This window comes from Ceratotherium simum, chromosome 25 (assembly GCF_057802395.1).
Source record: "Ceratotherium simum simum isolate JZ-2026a chromosome 25, ASM5780239v1, whole genome shotgun sequence".
NCBI lineage: Eukaryota > Metazoa > Chordata > Mammalia > Perissodactyla > Rhinocerotidae > Ceratotherium > Ceratotherium simum.
The window spans coordinates 40,329,218-40,350,414 of NC_141924.1; the positions used below are offsets into that span (position 1 = coordinate 40,329,218).

The 21,197-nt window shown below is 34.6% G+C and overlaps 1 protein-coding gene across 5 annotated transcripts in view; it reads left to right on the forward strand.

Moving 5' to 3' along the window:
• PPP1R12A (protein phosphatase 1 regulatory subunit 12A) overlaps window positions 1-21,197 on the forward strand; it is a 144,023-nt gene that overhangs the window by 87,837 nt on the left and 34,989 nt on the right. For 2 of the 5 annotated variants that reach the window (XM_004417898.3, XM_087449142.1), the window contains exons 6-13: window positions 1,717-1,791; window positions 2,474-2,562; window positions 2,712-2,869; window positions 9,974-10,098; window positions 17,370-17,585; window positions 18,867-18,961; window positions 19,785-19,889; window positions 20,890-21,057. In XM_004417898.3, coding sequence (XP_004417955.1) covers window positions 1,717-1,791; window positions 2,474-2,562; window positions 2,712-2,869; window positions 9,974-10,098; window positions 17,370-17,585; window positions 18,867-18,961; window positions 19,785-19,889; window positions 20,890-21,057 — 1,031 coding nt within the window. Of the gene's footprint in view, window positions 1-1,716; window positions 1,792-2,473; window positions 2,563-2,711; window positions 2,870-9,973; window positions 10,099-16,868; window positions 16,986-17,369; window positions 17,586-18,866; window positions 18,962-19,784; window positions 19,890-20,889; window positions 21,058-21,197 lie in introns of all 5 variants that reach the window. The other 3 variants (XM_087449143.1, XM_014795780.2, XM_004417901.3) reach the window with 3 other exon arrangements.

Below are 21,197 nucleotides of genomic sequence, written 5' to 3' on the forward strand. Positions count from 1 at the left end.
TTTCTAACAAGAAAAGGCAGATATAAAAGTGTTTTTAAATCTCAAATTTTAAATACACACATTCTCCTATCTTGATAAAGCGGCATTTTATGTACTTTTAATTTACATTTCATAGACCATAGCTTTTATTTTATAAATAGACAATGGAAAAACTAGCTCAGATACTGAATAGCTTATATTTCGTTTTATAGTGTTGGGAAATATAACTCCTTTCCAAGGAGATGTCAACATCCTGATGTTGGTATAGAATTGAGGGTTGTGCGTTGTTTGTTTTTAAGTGGAAGAATTTGTGTCATTTTAAAAGTCATTATCTATCCATCTGACTTTATTGTGGATATGAGACTCCTGTTATGAAAGAAATTTGAATTTCCTTTCAGAATGGTATATCTTCTAGTTGAAACAAGTTGAATTTTTTCTGATAAAGGATCATACATTGGCTAACATATAAGGTAGAATATATTCTAAATAATGAACTTTTTGGCATTCTGGAAACTTGTACCAGTAGTGTTATTATTAAGACTAATGCAGGCAGCCGGAAAAATCATTATAATGTTAGGTCAAAAGCTCTTTGAAATTTTCTTTTCCACAGTGAATAAAAATAGATTGACAGATGTTCATGTGGACTAATTTTTGAAACTAAGTCACACCTGTGGCTGGCCGAGCTTTAAGCTCTTTAGATGCCCTTTAGATCAGCAATATATGCTGATCCTTGTTTTGCCATTGTCACACTCTCTCTGTGTGTAATTAGTTTAGTGTGTAAAAGTATAATTAGTTCTACAATGTTACATGTTACACATGCTATACTTGTTAAGCAAATAGAAATATATTTTTTTATTCTGTTATTCTACTAAGAATTTAATTAATTTTTATGGAGGTATCAAAAAGAAATAAGACCTCAAAAGGTTAAACATGGAGTTATCACATGACCCAGTAATTCCACTTGTAGCTATATACCCAAGAAAATGAAAATAGATGTCCACACAAAAACTTGTACACAAATGTTCATAGCAGTATTATTCATTATATATATCCAAAAAGCAGAAAGCAAAAGCAAATGTCCATCAGCTGATAAACAGATTAGCAAAATGTAGTATATTGTGCAATGGAATATTACTGAGTAATACAAAAGAATGAAGTAGTGATGCATGCTACAACAATGGATGAACCTTAAAAACGTTATGCAAAGCGAAAGAAGCCAGTCACAAAGGACCACATTTTGTATGATTCCATTTGTATGAAATTGCAGAAAGGCAAATCTGTCATGGCAGAAAGTAGATTAGTGATTGCCTCGGGCTGCGGGTTGGGGGGATGAGGAAAGTGGGGAGGTGACTGCTAATGGGTATGTCGTTTCTTTTGGGGTGATGAAACTGTTCTGAAATTGATTGTGGTGAAGGCTGTAAAACTTGGTGAATGCACTAAAAACCATTGAATCATACACTTTAAATGGGTGATTTGTATGGTTTGTGAATTATATCTCAGTAAAGCTGTTACCAAAAAAGTAAAGGCAGGTGTATCAACTGCTTCTCTCTCACGTGGATTTCTCATACGTCTCCTTCGAGTCATATGTATTATGTTTTGTAACTACCATAAAAAATGTTATCTAACTTCTTTCTCTATATTCATACAGAATCACCAAAGGAATTTTATAATTTATTGATATATATATATATATTTCTTTTTTTTTTACCATCACCACCCTGCTTGTTTCCTACGTAGGGCCAGACAGCCTTTGATGTAGCAGATGAAGACATTTTAGGATATTTAGAAGAGTTGCAAAAGAAACAAAATCTGGTATGTTTGATGACTGTCTAAAATTTTCTATATTATTGAATTCTCTTAATGACTGTGAATTTCAGACAGTTTAAAAAGTATTCTTGTGATGTTTTATACTTTTTGGTTTTAAGTTATTCCTAGCAATCAAACTAAGTGACAGTAAGAGAATAAGAGTAGGAGTAGTGGTGGTGGTTAGCCTTTTTTGTCGCTTATCCCTGTTTCTCTAACCTCCCCTTCACAAAATGAGTACTTCTATAATGTATATGTTCTCAAGAATAATATGTTTTTGTAATTGCATAAGAAAATTTGCTTAGAAGGTGGTATAAAATCTCAGATTTCTAAAATAGCGGGCCCTAGATAAGCAAGGAGTTACATAACTAGGAAACAGATATTTAAGTAAAATATCCTCAGACATCCTAAGTGGTTAATGGACCCTGACTTTTTTAGTGAACTAAAGTTGGAGGGATCTAAAAAAATCCAACTTAGTCCTTCATGGAACTTTTTCACTGTCTAGTCCTCTTTCTTCTTTATCCATGCCCTTTTCTTTTCAGGTAAAACTTAAATCTTTTGTTTGTTTGTTTAGTTTTGTTTTCATTTATCATTCTGAAAACTACTTTGTTAATTATTTTAAATTCTGTATTTTACTCATTAGTGTTATTTTAATAGTTTTCTTATTTTCCTTTACATAACTTTTATAAAGCTTCATAGTGAAAAACGGGAGAAGAAATCTCCACTCATTGAATCAACAGCCAATATGGAGAATAATCAGTCACAGAAGACCTTTAAAAAGTAAGTAAAATATTAAAGTAGGTTTTGCTATTGTTATGAATGAGTTGGCATGATGGCCACAGACATGATTATTAGATTTTGTGGATCTAGGAAAAATTAATGTACTTTGTTGTGTTTATAATCATTTGAAGGCTGTTTTCCTTTCACAGCAAAGAGACACTGATTATTGAGCCAGAGAAAAATGCATCCCGTATTGAATCTCTGGAACAGGAAAAGGTTGATGATGAAGAAGAAGGAAAGAAAGATGAATCTAGCTGTTCTAGTGAAGAAGATGAGGAAGATGACTCAGAATCAGAAGCTGAAACAGGTAAAATTTGAAGGATAAAGAGATTCTCAATGAGTTTTGATGTTGTGTAACGTAAGATGAGATCAGGCTTTAATTTTGAAACTTTTCAGACTGATTTGCTACTTGTTCGGACACTTGCCAAGCCAGTAAATTACCTTTCAGTGAGTGTTAGAGACTTAAGTATGACTGTGAATTTATTGTTCTCTAATTACCTGGAGGCTCTTGTTCACCTCTGCATTTTGCTGACCTATAGTTTTAGGTTTGACGAAGGTGAAGAGTCTTCTGAGACTCCCTTATGATAATGCAGATAGGGTTTAAATGGGTTCTCAGCAATTCAAGAATATTTCTGCTACTTGCTGAAGCCCAAAAGTCCAGGAAGCTCATTCTAGCAGCATCCCAAATATTCCCTGAGAAATAGTAAAGTTTTAGAAAGTTGGGGCTGAATCAAGATACTTGCCTATGGAGATGTGGGGAAATTTGCTTCTGTACATTATACAGAAAAGTATAATATAATAAACATTCATATTCCAAGTACCAAGACCTAACAGCTGTTTACATTGTTATATGTGCTTTAAATTTTTTTTAGTAAAATTAAAACATTGCTGTTGTCTTCTTTAACCATGCGCCCTAATCTACTTCCCTTTCCTTTCTTTCCAAGGCAGTCACTATCATAAGTTTTTTTCTGTAATCTTCTAGTCCATTTTTATACTTTTATCTTACTATACATTCAGAAGTAATATATAGTAATTATAAGATTGTTTTGTGTTTTTGTTTTTATACCCTAGAAGTTGTTATGGAACTTGCTTTTTTTCACTAAGAGGTTATATTTTTGAGATTTCTTCATATCTGTCTATATCTTTGTCTGTCTATATAACTTATACCTTTAGTTGCTGTATAGTATTCATTAAATACATCCATTTCTCTTCTGATAAAAACTTATTCCCAATTTTTTCTTGTTGCAAATAATGCCACAGCACTCATTTGTATAATTGCCTCCTTGTGTGTATGAGCAAGAGATTCTCTAATAGATAATACTTAAAAATTGAATTACAGATATACCTTGGAGATATTGCAAGTTCTGTTCCAGATCACTGCAATAAAGCGGATTTCACAATAAAGCGAGTCACACAAATTTTTGATTTCCCAGTGCATATAACAGTTATGCTTATGCTATTCTGTAGTCTATTAAGTGTGCAGTAGCATTATGTCTAAAAAAACAATATACATACTTTAATTAAAAAGTGCTTTTTTGCTAAAAAATGCTAACCGTCATCTGCGCCTTTAGTGAATGGTAATCTTTTTGCTGGTGGAGGGTCTTACCTCGATGTTGATGGCTGCTGACTGATCAGGGTCGTGGTTACTAAAGGTTAGGTGGTTGTGGCAACTTGTTAAAATAAGACAACAGTGAGGTTTGCCCCATTGATTGACTCTTCCTTTCAGGAACGATTTTTCTGTAGCATGCAATGCTGTTTGATAGCGCTTTACCCACAGGAGAACTTCTGTCAAAATTGGAGTCAATCCTCTCAAATCCTACTGTTGCTTAATCAACTAAAGTTATGTAATATTCTAAATACTTTTGTCATTTCAACAGTCATCACAGCATCTTCACCAGAGAATAGATTCCATCTCAAGAAACCACTTTCTTTTCTCATCCATAAGATACAACTCTTCATCTGTTAAAGTTTTATCATGAGATTGCAGCAATTCAGTCATATCTTCAGGCTCCGCTTCTAATTTTATTTCTCTTGCTGTTTCCACACATCTGCAGTTTCTGCCTTCACTGAAGTCTTGAACCCCTCAAAGTCATCCATGAGGGTTGCAATCAACTTCTTTCAAACTTCTGTTAATGTTGATATTTTGACCTCTTGCGGTGAATCACAGATGTTCTTAATGGCATCTAGAATGGTGAATTCTTCCCAGAAGGTTTTCAATTTGCTTTGCCCAGATCCATCAGAGCAATCACTATCTATGGCAGCTATAGCCTTACAAAATGTATTTCTTAAATAATAAGACTTGAAAGTTAGAATAACTTGACCCATGGGCTTCAGAATGGATGTGTTAGCAGCCATGAAAACAACATTCATCTCATTGTACATCTCCATCAGCTCTTGGGTGAACAAGTACATTGTCAATAAGCAGTCATATTTTGAAAGGAATCTGTTTTTTCTGAGCAGTAAGTCTCAATAGTGGGCTTAAAATATTCGGTAAACCATGTTATAAACAGATGTGCTATCATCCAGGCTTTGTTGTTACATTTATAGAGCACAGACAGTGCAGATTTAGCATAATTCTTAAGGGTCCTAGGATTTTTGGAATGGTAAATGAGCATTGGCTTCAACTTAAAGTCACCAGCTGCATTAGCCTCTACCAAGAGAGTCAGCCTATTCTTTGAAGCTTTGAAGCCAGGCATTGACTTCTCCCCTCTAGCTATGAAAATCCTGGATGGCATCTTCTTCCAATAGAAGGTTGTTTTGTCTACATTGAAAATCTGTTGTTTAGTGTAGCCTCCTTCATTAATTATCTTAGCTAGATCTTCTGGATAACTTGCTGCAGCTTCTACATCAACACTTGGTGCTTCACCTTGCGCTTTTATATTATGAAGACAGCTTGTCTCCTTAAACTTCATGAACCAACCTCTGCTAGCTTCATACTTTTCTTCTGCAGCTTCCTCACCTCTCTCAGCCTTTATAGACTTGAGGAGAGTTAGGGCCTTGCTCTGGATTAGGCTTTGGCTTAGCTGTTTGATCTTCTATCTAGAACTCTGAAACTTTCTCCCTATCAGCAGTAAGGCTGTTTTGCTTTCTTATCATTCATATGTTCACTGGAGTAGTACTTTTAATTTCCATGAAGAACTTTTCCTTTGCATTCACAACTTGGCTAACAGTTTGGCACAGAAGGCTTAGCTTTTGGCCTCTCTTGACTTTTGATTTGCCTTCCTGACTAAGCTTAGTCATTTCTAGCTTTTGATTTAAAGTGAGAGATGTGCAACTCTTCCTTTCACTTGAAAACTTAGAGGCCATTGTAGGGTTATTAAGTGGCATAATTTCAATATTGTTGTGTCTCAGGGAATAGGGAGGCCCGAGGGAGAGAGATGAAGGAACAGCCGGTCAGTGGAGCAGTCAGAACACACACACACAACATTTAAGTTTGCAGTTTTATATGGGTGTGGTTTGTGGCACCCCCAAAACAATTACAATAGTAGCATCAGAGATCACTGATCACACATTGCCAATCCTCCTTCCCTCCCCCCCCCCCCCAGCCAAAGCCCCAGTAGATAGTTGTATGTTATAGTTGCACATCCTTCTAGTTGCTGTATGTGGGACGCGGCCTCAGCATGGCCGGAGAAGCGGTGCGTGGGTGCACGCCCGGGATCCGAACCCCGGCCGCCAGTAGCGGAGCGCACGCACTTAACCGCTAAGCCACGGGGCCAGCCCATAACTTGGCTTTTTAACATATAAATTTTTCAGAAAATAATATTCCATTTCTATTAAGATTTTTGATCAATGAAAAACTGTTATCATTATCAGGACCAGTTTGTTGGTCATTGGTAAACACAAATAGAGCCCTAGACTTTCTTGGACTCCTAATCCTACAAGTAAATTTTTTTTGGTAATACACAAAGTTTTTGAGATATATAAACGGCTAGATTCTAGTCACTTAGGGTCTAATTTTTTATTTATTGCTGTCACATTGCTGGTTGGGTGAGGCAGCATATCTTTTGCCTTAGTGAGACAGATATATTGGTAAAATTAGAAGCTAGAGCAACAAGTAGTCATTGAGTGTTACAATTTATTTGTATAACATGCCAATTAAAATATTATGAAAGCAAATTATATGAGCATCAGCATGCACAGTGTTTAAGAACACAGACTGATTCATGCATGTAATTGTATATGTGGGTAATTTATTTCATCTCAGATTTTTCTGTAAAATCAGGATAATACCTGCTTTATATGAATACTATAGAACAATCCATTGCTTTGTAATAAGTGTTAGCTTTTGTATAATAATTGTATAAAATTAAACTCTACTGATTTAAATATGATCGACGTACATGTTTTCCTAATATCACCTCACTTAAATTTGTGCTGTGTCCCTTGTTCATTTTACAAAAACTGAAAGATGAAATGATATCATTGAAATTTAAATTGACTCAGATACTTTTGCAAGTATTTAAAGTTATTTTTGTGTAGTTAATCTCCTCTCTGTGAGACATGCGTTTGCCTCCAGTCTGTAGTAAAATATATTATTACAAATCAAACCATATGCACATGTGCATAAGAAAGCTAGGAGTCAACGTCTAGATCTCCTAACTCACGTGTCAGGTCTTTTACTACTTATGCAGTAGAATTTAAGAACTGGAAATCCAGGCATCTCATAGAGTTTTCTGAGATTTTATTACCTAATTTTTTCTTAATTGACCTTTTCTGTGCAATTCACTGTTCAATATTAGGCACTGGGGAACTATTTAAAACAAACAAAAGACTTCAGATTTTAGGCCAGTCTTGCCACTAACTAGCAAGTCTCCTGACCTCTTTTGGTTGACATTTCCTTGCTTGTAAAATGAGAAGAATTGGACTAGATGATCTGGATAGTTCTTTAAACTTTACTATAAATATAAATAGAACTAACTAATTACCATCAAATTGCATTGTATTAGTCCCTGTTTGGAGTTTAAACATACCAATCACTCAGCTCAGTTTCTCACTGAGCTAACTTTAAATGTTCCTCTAAAGCATTATACTATGATAATTTTGTTCTTCCTGTTGCTAGTGGTGGGTTGTGCCAGGAAAATTTGACTCTATTATCTTAAGAATTAATCCATGTAAATGCTGTGTGGTTCCTCTTCTCTCACTCTTTTAATATCAACAAGGCATTATCATACTTTATTTGGCAAGCTTGAGAAAGCAGCCTTTTCCCTGTAGAGCTACAGCTTGATTAGACAATTTCTAAACTGTTTCATGTTTCTTCTTTTTGTAAGGCTTTTTCCTTGGAAAACTGTTTGACATAAAGTAACTATTCTGTTGAATTTTCTTTCGTAAATTAATTACCAAACCAGTTTTTTATCAGTTATCTTTCTCATTAATCAGATGAAAATAGGAATTCAACCAAAAGTTTTAATTTCCTTCCAAATGATTTATAAATTTGAGAGGTAGTTGAGGGAATGAGAAAAGGGAAGCGTATTTTTGCTTTTAGGTTTTTTTTTCCTCTAGGATTTGAAATTTTTGTCCTTTATTGAAATCAAATGGATAGAAGGGCTTCAACAATATTGATGTTTACTTTAGTTGGACACCTGGGGTTCATTTCATTATTTTTTTGTGTGTGAGGAACATTAGCCCAGAGCTAACATCTGATGCCAATCCTCCTCTTTTTGCTGAGGAAGATGGCCCTGTGCCCATCTTCCTCTACTTTATATGGGACACTGCCACAGCGTGGCTTGACAAGTGGTGCGTCAGTCCGCACCCGGGATCTGAACCTGCAAACCCCCGAGCCTGCAAACTTAACTGCTACACCACCAGGCCAGCCCCCATTATTATTCTTATACCAAACATAAATGTTTGCAACATGCGTATACATTCTTTGATGTGTAGATTTCATTAATATAAAACAAATTTTTAAACCAAGAGGAAAAAGGAGAAAAAAATCTGTTGAATTTTCTTATTATTTATTTCTCCTACAAGACTATAAACTCTATGCAGTTAAGATATTTTGTCTTTTTGTGAACTGATAGATATATCCCCAGTACCTAGGATAGTACTTGAAGTATGGAGACACTTCGTAAATATTTATTGATTACCCTCTCCAGTTAGCTGGATTGTTTTCCAAGAAGACGGTCTAATTCAGTTATGCATAATTTGTAATTGTGCTGAATAGGCTTAGCTTCTGTTGAATGAAAAGAAGTATTATTTAACAATGAAAATAAAGTTTATTAGGCTAAGTTTAGTTCATTCAGTTTATCTGAAAAGCTAAGGTTATAGTGATTTTTAAATGTGCCAGTTTGGCCTTGCCCTTTGGTATGGTTTGAGATATGTTACTTTTTACCCTGTTAACATCTTGTGGATGTTTTCTTAGTCATAAATAGAACTGAATGAATTGCAAATTCAGAACTGCTGGTGGGAAGTTTATACTTGCCCTATAGATAAGCATACAATAATGATAACTTATGGTGGAAGATCCTTTGGAAAACTGAGCTAAAGGAGTGAGAGAGGTAGTATAATGAAAATGAGTATCTCATAGGACTTGAAAGCACTATACTTCTTCCCAAAAGTATAGAAGGATACCTGTCCTACCCCATTTTGAAACCAAAGGAATACTTTAAAACTAGATAAAATGACCTTTGACTATTTGGAAAGTAAACTTTTCTACCCCATTTATAAACTACAGTTAATTTAAAGATTTAAATATATATATGACCATTTTGGTAAAAGCCAATCTGATTTATATATTCAAACACAGTCTTTGAATTTTTTCTAGCATCAGACTGCTTTTTTTTAATATTTTCAGGAAACTTTTTCTGAGGGATTCATTACTGGTTGGAAATTGTCTTGATACTTTGTGAAAAGAGATTTAACCAGTTCAGCTGATACCGTGCCCGTTTAACTTTAGACATTTTAGGGATGAGAAGACATGCTCTTTGTGACATTTAAACATACTGTTTGACAGAAATATAAGCTGATTATTGACAAAAAGTATTTTTAGATTTCTTGGAATAAAGAGGAGCTATCAGTTTTAGATAAGCAATGTAAGTTGTTTATCTATTAGAAAATTGCGTAGCTCTTGTGATTTTTTTACATTGTATTCTTGCATTCAAATTTTAAATATTAATTAAAAATTCTTTTTTAAATTTCCATAGTGTTAAAAGTACAAAAATCAAGTTTTATTTGTGTTTCTTATTCTTAGAAGCTTTGTTTTGTGTCTTCATGTTATTTTGTTTACTTCAGCGTACATGTTGAGACATTTCTAGAAACTCCTTGAAAAATTCACTTGTTAAAAGGGATAACAGTGGGAAAAGACTTTGAACTAACAAAACCTTAAACAAAAATAGAATATAAAATACTGTTTTCCCAGCCATTGAAACCAAATTCATATAGCATCTTGACTCTTAATGTTCTTCTTTTAAAACAGATAAGACAAAACCCCTGGCTTCTGTAACTAATGTCAATACTTCTAGTACACAAGCAGCTCCTGTGGCTGTTACAACACCTACTGTGTCATCTGGTCAGGCAACACCTACATCACCTATTAAAAAGGTAAGCCAAAATTATGTTTGCTAAAAATACGTATATTTTGTTCAAGTACCATTTGGACTAAAGCATTAAGATAATTCTAATACTTCTATAGTTTATTCCAAAAATATTTAAGGTTTTAGAATAAGAATATATTTTTCTTTCTTTAATTTGAGATTTCCTCGGAACCATATTCTTTTTTTTAATACCTTTTGCAATTGGTATTACAGTTGATAATAAAAATAAACAGCAGAAAGATAAAAATTTTCATATGGGGGCCAGCCCGGTGGCGCAAGCGGTTAAGTGCGCACATTCCGCTGCGGCGGCCCGGGGTTCACCGGTTCGGATCCCGGGTGCGCACTGACGCACCGCTTGTTAAGCCATGCTGTGGTGGCGTCCCATATAAAGTAGAGGAGGATGGGCATGGATGTTAGCCCAGGGCCAGTCTTCCTCAGCAAAAAAGAGGAGGATTGGCATTGGATGTTAGCTCAGGGCTGGTCCTCCTCACAAAAAAAAAAAAAAAAAAATTTCATATGGAAACTAATGATCACAGTAGTTTTTATATCTGTTGAACTTTTGAGAAACACGGGTTTTATATCCTTGGTCTTGTTAAAGTAAAGATGCGTTTTGATAATTTCACGTGTGTATAAGGTAAACACAAAAAGTACTACCACAAATCAATGAGAGAACTAGAATTTATATTTTCTAACTAAATTCAAAGCACCAGGCACGCAAATATTGTACGCCAGTGAGAGCGTGATCTCTTGATGTCAGACAAACCAGAGGTCAATCCTGACCCCACCTCTCATTAGTTGTTATGACTTTGAGTGAGTTACTATCTTCCTTATCTGTCAAAAAAAAAAGACAAAACGAAAACAATAAAGAGAGAAAGTAACTTCACATTGTAAGCATTGGTTGAGAGAGAGAGCCTGGCTAGTAACTAAGTGCTCCCAAAATGTTAGGTTCATTTTGTCCTCTTCTCCCTTATTCTCTTCTCCATTTGTTCTCCGTCCTTCTTGCTTCCTTTTCTCCACCCAACAGTGCTTTCCAGCTAGCATGTTGATCTTTTTAAAGATTTTCCTTTTCTCTGCCACTCTAGAACCTGTACTACTACTACTACTTTTTTTTTCTTTGCCGAGGAAGATTCACCCCGAGCTAACATCCGTTGCCAATCTTTCTCTTCTTGTTTGAGAAAGATTCACCCTGAGCTAACATCTGTGCCAGTCTTCCTCTATTTTGTATGTGGGTCGCCGCCACAGCGTGGCTGCCGAGGAGTGATGCAGGTCTGCGCCCAGGAACCAAACCCAGGCCACTGAAGTGGAGGGTGCTGAACTTAACCACTAAGCTATGAGGCCGGCCCCTGAACGTGTACTTCTTTTAACCCAAATTAATGATGAAGGGTTTTGTTTTTTTACCTACTGGTCTCTTTTTAAAGGCTTCTCCCCACTAGCCCTTACTTATCTTTAAAGAGCATGCTCATTTCCTTCTCTGTATGCACACGTGCACACACTGTTTTTTTGGTTTTTTGGTTTCTTTTTGTAGAACCATTTAAAAATTGATTGTAATCAGTATAACACTTTACCTCTGAATACTTCAGTATGTATCTCCTAAGGACAAAGGCATTAGCCTTCATTCCCACACTAAAATTATCATACTTACAAAGTTTAACTTGGATGTAATACTGTTATCTCTGTTCACGAATATACAGACCATACTCAAGATGTTCCCAGTTGTCCTCCTGGTAGTGTCTTTTTAGCTGTTTGTTTTTTCAAATCAAGGATCCACTCAAGGATTGCACATTAGTTGTCATGTCTCTGCCTTTGGACTTCTTATTTTGTTGCTTGTCTGACATTATTTGGTTTACATGGGTTTTAAATCCCCACAATGTTTCTATCTTGTTGTTATTCTTGCCGATCTTTGGATTTGGCTCCAGGTGGTCAAAATGTGAATCTTTTAAAGTCATAAACTAGAGAATTTTTTAAAAATTCATAGTGTTAGTAATAATCGTCCTCTAAAATACTTCCTAAGGAAAGCAATGTGTATTCTCAGTGATAGAAATGTATAGATTTCACTGGTACAGTTTGAATAACAGGAAACTGTATGAATGAGTTATCTTACTTTCTGTATTCTAGAACTGAGAGCTTCTTGAATTTAATTAGAACTCATGTTCATATGATCATAATTGTATATGCTTTAAAGTGAAATTCTCCAGAAGCAGTCTGTCTGCAGAATTTTTAAGATGATTATCATGCCATAACTGGTGTCACCATGAGCTGCTTTAACTAAAATTTTATTTAATTCTAGAACCCCTATATACTTCTTCAATGAATACTAAACTTTACTTCTTTTGAATTTTAACTGTTAGAACTATAGGATTATCAAATCTCCATCCCTCTGGAATATCTGGCCAGGAAACTGGCTCTCCTTCTTTCGAATATCTAGCTCTTTCCTACCATACTCAAATAATTACAATAGACTTCTTATGATCAGTTATATCTTTCTTAAGCATAGCCCCAGATTTATGGCATTTTACTTCTCGATATATGGCAGCTGCCCTAACTGTGAAAGCAAATACTTAATAACTCTGTTAGATTAGTGGGCTGATAACTTCTTTGCTATAAAAGGTCTTATTCAGAATTACTTCTGATTCTGTAATTGGTCTAATGACAGCTATCTGCTGCTATAATTTGCATATTTAGAAACTCTACTTAATTCTCAATTTCAAGCATCATAACTTACTTTGAAGATTATATGTTTTAATCTTTGTTCTTAAGGGTTTGTAGCCAAATTTTATTCAAAGCAATAAAGTCATGGTGTACAAAAAATTTGAAGTATTATTTTAATGGATGGCGCAATCTTCTTAACAGTATTGTGTGACTTTTAAAGCCTATTATTATGGTCAATGCTACTCTATTTACTTTAATTTAGCATTTTAGTGTTTTTTAAGTTTGTTTGAAGATTTTTTTTTTTTAGCTTCGAGACCTAACAGATACAGATTTCGTTAGATGAATTGTTAATTTGTAAATGCATCTTAAAAGATTTGGCAGTTAAGAGTTCTGTCTTATTTTTAGGTTCCCACTCACTGCTCTGCTTCTGATATTCAGACCAAGTTAAGTTCTCTAGCCTCCTCCACCAGCGCCTAAATTATATACAAGTAAATATACACACTCACTCATGGCGAGGAATAGATCATAAAACAGGAAGCTCTAAAACAGTATTAAGTATCACTTATATTCTATAATAACACAGGGTAACTAAAGAGAAACATATGTGTATTCACTTTGAATGATTTTCCCTCAAGTTCTTAACTCTTCAACTGAAATTAAAGAACTTTTTCTGTAGCAATGAGATCAGGCCTGTGATTTGTGGGTATGTTATCTATAAAACCATCAGTTTGATTTTCTAATTTAAAATGTTAACTCTCTCTAGTCAAAATAAATATTGTCAGGATTTCTGGAAAAGAAGTCTGCTGTGTGCACCTAAATTCCAATAAGCATAAACTATATTTTCTTTACTAGAAGGTAAAAATTCTGAATTTTCTTGGAATTAAGTGTTTTGTTTAATTAAATCCAATTTTTAAGCATAATAATAATTTAATAAAAGACTACTTTGTGCGGTGGGTATAGAAGGTATGCCATTAAAAGTGTACAAATGTAGAATGATGGTTTAAAAATGGAAGAAATCATATTTGATTTGAGGTAATTGAATTAGAACATTTGAAATAGATCTTGAAGAATGAGTAGGTAGTATTTCAACTAACAGAGAGAAGGAAGGTTTGTACAGTTTGTTGAAAGGGAGAGAAGAGAAACAATGCGAGCAAAGTAGGGATAATGTGGAGTATTTTGTAGGAAAAATGAGTTATCTAGTTTAATTGATTTATAGGGTACATATACAAAGTAAAACAGGAAAAGTAGAGCCAAATTGTGGAATGTCTTCATTTCTATGGTAACATTTTTATAGTTTGGTAGATAGTAGAGAATCGTAGAAGATGTTTGAACAAGGCCATGAGAGAATTATTCTTTATAGAATAGTATTCTGACAGCAATACACAGGTGTATTTGAAGGTGAGAGGCTGATTGAGAGAAGATTTATTAGAAAGTCATTGAAGTTGCCCAGGATGATAAGAATATAAACTTAGAGATGTGGCAGTGCCTTATAAAAGAGAGGAGATTTAAAGACTTGGCACCTAATTTGTAGATGGAGGAAGATGACAGAGAAGAAGTCTAACATGACTGTGAAGTTGCAAACATAAGGGTTGAAGAGATTGTTGGTGCCGTTAACAGAGATAGGGAACTGAGGAAGAACTGGTTTGGAAATCAAGGTGTTTGATTTTAGACGTGTCGAGTTTCAGGTTCCAATTCTAGTTCTAGATAGCCCATTCTACAGGTACGTAGAAATTCAGCACTGCAAATTTAAGAGCCAGACTGAGCTGGAGAATAACAAATTTGAGAATAAGCTGAATACCATTAATATTTAGCCTGAGGAAGTATAGAAGACCCTACTCCCAACCGTCAGAAGAAAGTAGAAAGAGAAGATGGGAGATCTGAGAGTAGACTCTTAGAGTGCTTATGTTGCAGGGCTTTGACAAGGAAAGTTGCTGACAACGACAAAAAGACCAAGAAGGGGGTTGGTCTGAAGAGTAGGAACGTCAAAATAGTGTCCTGTTATAAAAGCCAAAAGAAGAGTTTCAGGGAGTAGGTATGGTTGAGTATTTCAGAGAGCTTCATTTATATACCAGGTAAAATTGAAAGGTGCTTCTAAACACATAAACCAGTACTTAAATCCAAATTCGTGTTAGGCAGAGTGGAGGTATATCAGTCATTCCAGTACAACAAATATCCATTTTGAAATTGATAACACTGCCTCATTTTTCTCAACTCTAAAATAACAGTAATAATAGTATTTCATTAGGTGGTTGTAAGGATTAAATGAGGTAACCCATGTGAAGCACTTAGCTTAGGGTCTGACACCAGTAAACATTTGTTAAACGTTAGCTTCTCTTGTCACGTTCAGTAATTGTAATCTGCTGACTATTTTATCATGGAGGAATAACATTTGTTTCCGGTCTGGGGGATGTTCTAGAGCAGGGATTGGCAAACCATGGTCTCTGGGCCAAAGCTGGCCCACTACCTGGTTTTGTACAGCCCACAAGTTAGAATGGTTTTAATATATATATATATATTTTTTTTTTTTAAAGATTTTATTTATTTACTTTTCCCCCCAAAGCCCCAGTAGATAGTTGTGTGTCACAGCTGCATATCCTTCTAGTTGCTGTATGTGGGACGCGGTCTCAGCATGGCCGGAGAAGCAGCGCGTCGGTGTGAGCCCAGGATCCGAACCCGGGTCGCCAGCAGTGGAGCGCGCTCACCCAACCACCAAGCCACGGGGCCGGCCCGGTTTTAATATTTTTAAATGGTTGGGGGAAAAAATCAAAAGAAAAAGAGTATCTTTTGACATAAATTCAAATTTCAATGTCCCTAAATAAAGTTTTCTTGGAACATAGCTACGTAGATTCATTCACTTAGGTATTACTCTGGCTGCTTTTGTGCATAGATGAGTAGGTGTAGCAGAGTCTCTATGGTCTGCAAAGCTTAAAATTTACAGTCTGGTCCTTTACAGGAAAACGTTTGCCAACCCCTGTTCTAGAGTCCTATGACTTTAACTCAGAAATCAATAACCAGTCGTCTCAGTGCCTATCATATTGCATAAAATATTACAGAGGTGTTCCTGAACTTTCTCGGTCAGTGGAGCCCCTAGTGTTTTACTAATTTTTTTCACAGTGCCACTTGGCCAAAAAAATACCTATTTATTTCATTTATTAAGTAGTTAGGTGCAAATAAGTTAATAATGGCAGTTTGTGCAGTGTCCAACAGATGTCACTGTGCTCTCAAAACTTAAAAATATCCCACAGCGCCCCTGAGAATTTGTTCTGGCGCCATGGAATACCTCAGTGCACACTGGGAATTGGGGAATGCTGTCTATCATGTTTTTGACCCTATTGATAGGAATTGATTACTGGAAGTACTAGAGGTATCTTCTAACAGTTTTGTCCGTTAAGTAGCCCTCCAACATCATGGGTGCTTTAATCAACTCTATTAAACTGCCAGTTACAGCAAACCGGCAATGAATAAGAAAGAAAGGATTTTTTTTAATTACCTATATCCCATGCTTGTAGCAACTAGTTAGTTGCTATATTCATCCCTCAGTATTGTTGAATATTTAAGCTCTGTAAGGGAAGATGATAAAGTGAACTAAAGGTAACAGATGTTTCATTTTTAGGGTTATTGGAAAGCCCTGAAAATGAAATAAGTATTTGTACAAAAAAATAGTTTTTAGTTGAAATGTTTAAATTAATGTTTGCTGGAAATATCAAACAGTAAATTTAAGACTGTGATATTAAAAATATTACTGAATTAAATATTATAATTAGAAAATATATCAGTTATTCTTTCTTTGTTGATTATGCTGGATTTAAAAATTTCTAACCCAAGTATATAAATGAATAAAAACAAAATGCAATAGTTTGTTCACTCACATACTGTAATATTATCTGCTGTATGTGCCTTTAACTGCTTTAGAAGTTTGTCTGTTAGATTCTTTCAGATTCTCTCATGCTAAAACTGGAACTTGTTCCCAGTGACTTTTAAAGATTGGATTATTACCCAGTTACTGGGTTTCAGTTTATTATAAAATTCTTTTAAAAAGAAAAAAGTGTGTTTTACTCATAACTTCCTTTTCTGTTTTTATGCTTTCAATCTTTATCTCTTTACCTGTCTTATTTTAATTGGCTTTAGTATGATATCATTGCTCCTACCATGCCCGTGGTGGAATCAGTAGATCCTGGATCATGGAGGCAGGGCTTGCGCAAAACTGGCATTGTTCTTGTGCCCACTAAGGGTGAAAAATCTATGGTGAGGCATTTCTATGTGCAAGGATTTATATTAGGTTACAGCATAACAAGTTTAATATGAATATTGGTTCCAAAGATGCATGGTTTTGAGTCCTTATGGTGTGCTCATTTTTGTTCTCTATATTTGCATCATAATTTTTCTGTGTGATATAAAGCGTGGAGTGTGTTTTCTCAAATCTAACTTCTGAAAAGATAGTTTATTCCTTTTTCAGTTTTAGATCTTTACATTTTTGACTAAGACATTAACCTACTTAGTAAAAGTATTTCTCTTGAAACTATTAACTATGATTTTAGACATGTTATCTGTAAACGTGTTGTTTCCAGCTTAAGGACTGATCAGTCTTGATAATTCTTTTTTCTTGTCCTTAAAAATAAAATAAAATAGTTTCCAACCTCTGCTACAAAAGTTTCTCCCAAAGAAGAAGAGAGAAAAGACGAGTCTCCTGCATCTTGGAGGTTAGGACTTAGAAAGACAGGCAGTTATGGCGCACTTGCAGAAATCACGGCATCTAAAGAGGCTCAGAAAGAGAAAGACACTGCAGGTGTTATGCGTTCAGCTTCAAGTCCCAGACTTTCCTCCTCTTTGGATAATAAAGAAAAGGTAATCCACTTCACAGTCTGGTTTCTATAAAAACTCTTAATAATTTGTTTCCCAGGAACGTCATATCTGGTGGTGGTTCTCTACTATGTATCATTAGATCTATGTATCAACTTAATTCACCTGACTTAATGAATTAGAATGATAATATAAATGTACCTACCTTAAACAAACATCTGTATGGAATTATAAGTATTGGGAAGATCAGATGTGTTCACTCAACGTAAATTATGAGATTATATTCAATTAAAAGAATCCTTTATCCTACTTGAAAATTTGCAATAAAATATATCAAGAAGCAAGCTTATTTTATTTATTAAAGTTTTTTGACATTTAGAAACACATTTATTTTAGAATGTGATTATACTCATAGGTTGCATTTCTTCAGTATCTGTAATTTCTTTAACCTGCTTTTTTATCTGATGCATGACAAGCAACTTTGTCTTAATGAGTGGTTTTAATAACTGTATTTTGAAGGGTAGTATTAAATTGCATCAAATAGAATCTACCACAGTTCATGCACTGCTATTTTGTATAGTTGCATTTTCAATGCTTGGACTTTCTTTTCCATACAATTTTCTTCCTCTGTTTAAGAGTGTTTCCTTGCACCAGAGATTCATTTCCTTGTGTCATAAAGGGAATTTCTCATCAAGTAATTTTAGTATTTTTTATTTTGTATAAATTTATTGCCCAATTGTTTTCTAAGTACTTGATGCCAATATAGTGGGAATGTATCAGATGCCATTGTCATAACAGTCTCAACCAGATTTAGATAAATATAATTTAAATAATTTTTGTTTTGAATATTTTAATGTTATATTTTAAAGCATAGAATATCAAGGTAGTAAATAGCTTGTATAACATAAATGGTTGGGACTTATCGGTGAACCATACTTGAGACTTTATATATCTGGAAGAAATGAGAATATTTTACCTTATGATACTACATTACTTCAAATAATCTGTGATAGAAGTTTTAGAAAAAGTCATTAAAATGTGGAGGAATTTTTCTTTCTTTCTTATGTTAAAATATTATCTAATTTTAGATTAAAGGACAAAGAAAAGAAAATTAGTTTGAACAGGCTGTCCTTTAGTGCTTATAGTACTTGACTATTCATAGACATCAATTTTAGAGTTTAGCTAGGAACTATGGAAATACTAAAAAGTAAACTGTGATAGCTGTGTAATTATATATTATTGAATACTCTTTCCTTAATACTTTCAGCAGCTCCTGTAATCATCACACACATTTATTTCCACTCATTTTTTTTTCCTGTTGTGTAGGAGAAAGATAGTAAAGGAACTAGGCTTGCATATGTTGCACCTACAATACCTAGACGACTAGCCAGTACATCTGACATCGAAGAGAAAGAAAACAGGTAGATTCATTATGATTTGCTTTATGTTTTTACTATAAAATCTTTATTATCTAGCATGAGAGTTAAAACATGAGCATTGTAATTATGTGGGATAGGGATTGTGGGAAGAGATGAAGGGTATTCCTGATAGAGAGAACACCAAATACATGCTCCTGAGGAGGTGCGGGCTTGGTATGTTCATGAAATAGCAAAAAAAAAGGCATTGTGGTTAGAACAGAGGGAGGCAACAGTGGTGGCAGATAAAGTCACAAACTAGTACATGCTCTCTAAATATTTGGAACATATAGAAAAGGAGAAAGAAGGGAGAAAAAGCCCATAATCACTGTCAACATTTTAGTTTGTTTCTTCCTATTTTCAGCACATGGAATGTGAGAACTTTTTAATATAGTTATAATCATGGTATAATACCCAGTTTTGTGTCTTTGCTTTTTTTTCACCTAACATCTTATACATAGTTTTATATGTTAATATATATTTTCCAAAGCATTGTTTTTCATCAGTACATAATGTTCCATAGAATAGATCTGCTGAGGTTAAAGTAACCATTTCCCCTCCCCACACTATGGACGTTTAAATTGTCTGATATTTTGTGATCATAAATAAAACTTCTGTAAACATCTTAATTTTCCCCCTTGTAGTTAAGATTATACCTTAGGGACAGCATCTTAGAACTGGAATTACTTTCACTTCTTAATAAGTATTCCAAAGTGTTTTCCCAAGGGATTTTACTAGTTTCTATTTGTACTAATGTTTATGAATGTACTGCTTCCTTAACCCTATTTTAAAATTATGTACCAGAATCTGAAGGATGTTCTTTTCACAGAGACTCTTCAAGTTTGCGAACAAGTAGTTCTTATACAAGAAGAAAATGGGAAGATGATCTCAAAAAAAATAGCTCAATTAATGAAGGATCAACTTATCATAAAAGGTAATAATATAATTCTTAAGTAACTTTTATGTATTCTTTTATAAAAATATGAGGTAATTTGTTTGGAGCCCTCAATTTAGTATCATATAGAAAATATGTGCTTTTATTAAATGCGTCTTTTGTTGTTTAAATAAAACTTAATTTAAAGACACAGAATATATATTTAAAGATGGGTGAAAATTTGCTCCTACTTATGCCTTCCTATTACACTATATATATTTAATTAAATTTGATATTTTATGAAGTATCTTTTAGATTATAGCATATTAAAAAGGAACTCATATAATTGATGAAAGCAGTTGAAATAGATCAGTGTCTTAATTGATCTGGTCATCATTTGGTGATCTGGAAAGTTTCCACTTGTCTTAGACCTCAAAGCTATGGAAATGCTTGAATTGGAATGTTGGTAATATCATATTGGAGAGGGGGAAAACAAGAACTATAAATTATTTCTCTGCTAAAAGCAACCAAAAAGAAGAGTAAAAGATGAACGAGTGAAAGTATGGGTCACTCCTAGGGATGTGACGCATTGCTGAAACAATTTTCTTCAAAAATATCAGTCTTAACTTTGCCCCAAATTGTGGGGGGGGGGGGGGGGGACCTTGAAGCTGTACTGTAAGCAGATACAAATTGTATCAAAAAAAAAACCGGTCTGAGCTGGGGCCAGAGTAAAACTAAACCAAATTGTTTGTCTCAGACCCAGCCTGGCATGACCATGTGGTCTGGAACAGTTCCAGAAATGTGAAATATCAGATTATATCATCTCTGAGTCTCATTGAGGGAGAGGGGGGAGGCAGTAAAATGATACACTACCAAATTAGTGAAATCATCTAGACTCTAGCAAGTTGTAGATGCAACTCTTGGTGCTGGAGCTGGTGGTGTATTTAGGAACACAATTTTTTAGATTTTTCCTAGCCTTGTGAATCTGTATAATGTATAAACATTAAGTATAGAATACACGTACAAACATATCCTATATAGATTTGACTTTTTCCTTTAGTTACTCCTTTGGTAGAAGACATGATGATTTTATTAGTTCTAGTGTTCCAAGCACCACATCAACACCAACAGTTACCTCTGCAGCTGGGCTTCAGAAAAGCCTGCTTTCCAGCACAAGCACTACTACAAAGATTACAACGGGTTCTTCCTCAGCAGGCACACAAAGCAGGTGAGTCACAGATACATTTTGTGTTCAGGCCTACTGTGTGCTTACGTATGTGCATGCATTTTTGTTTAGAAGATTGTGGGGCTCTGGATTTTTTCATTTACCTTGTTAAAATTATCTACAAACAAAAATTGGTTCCAAAA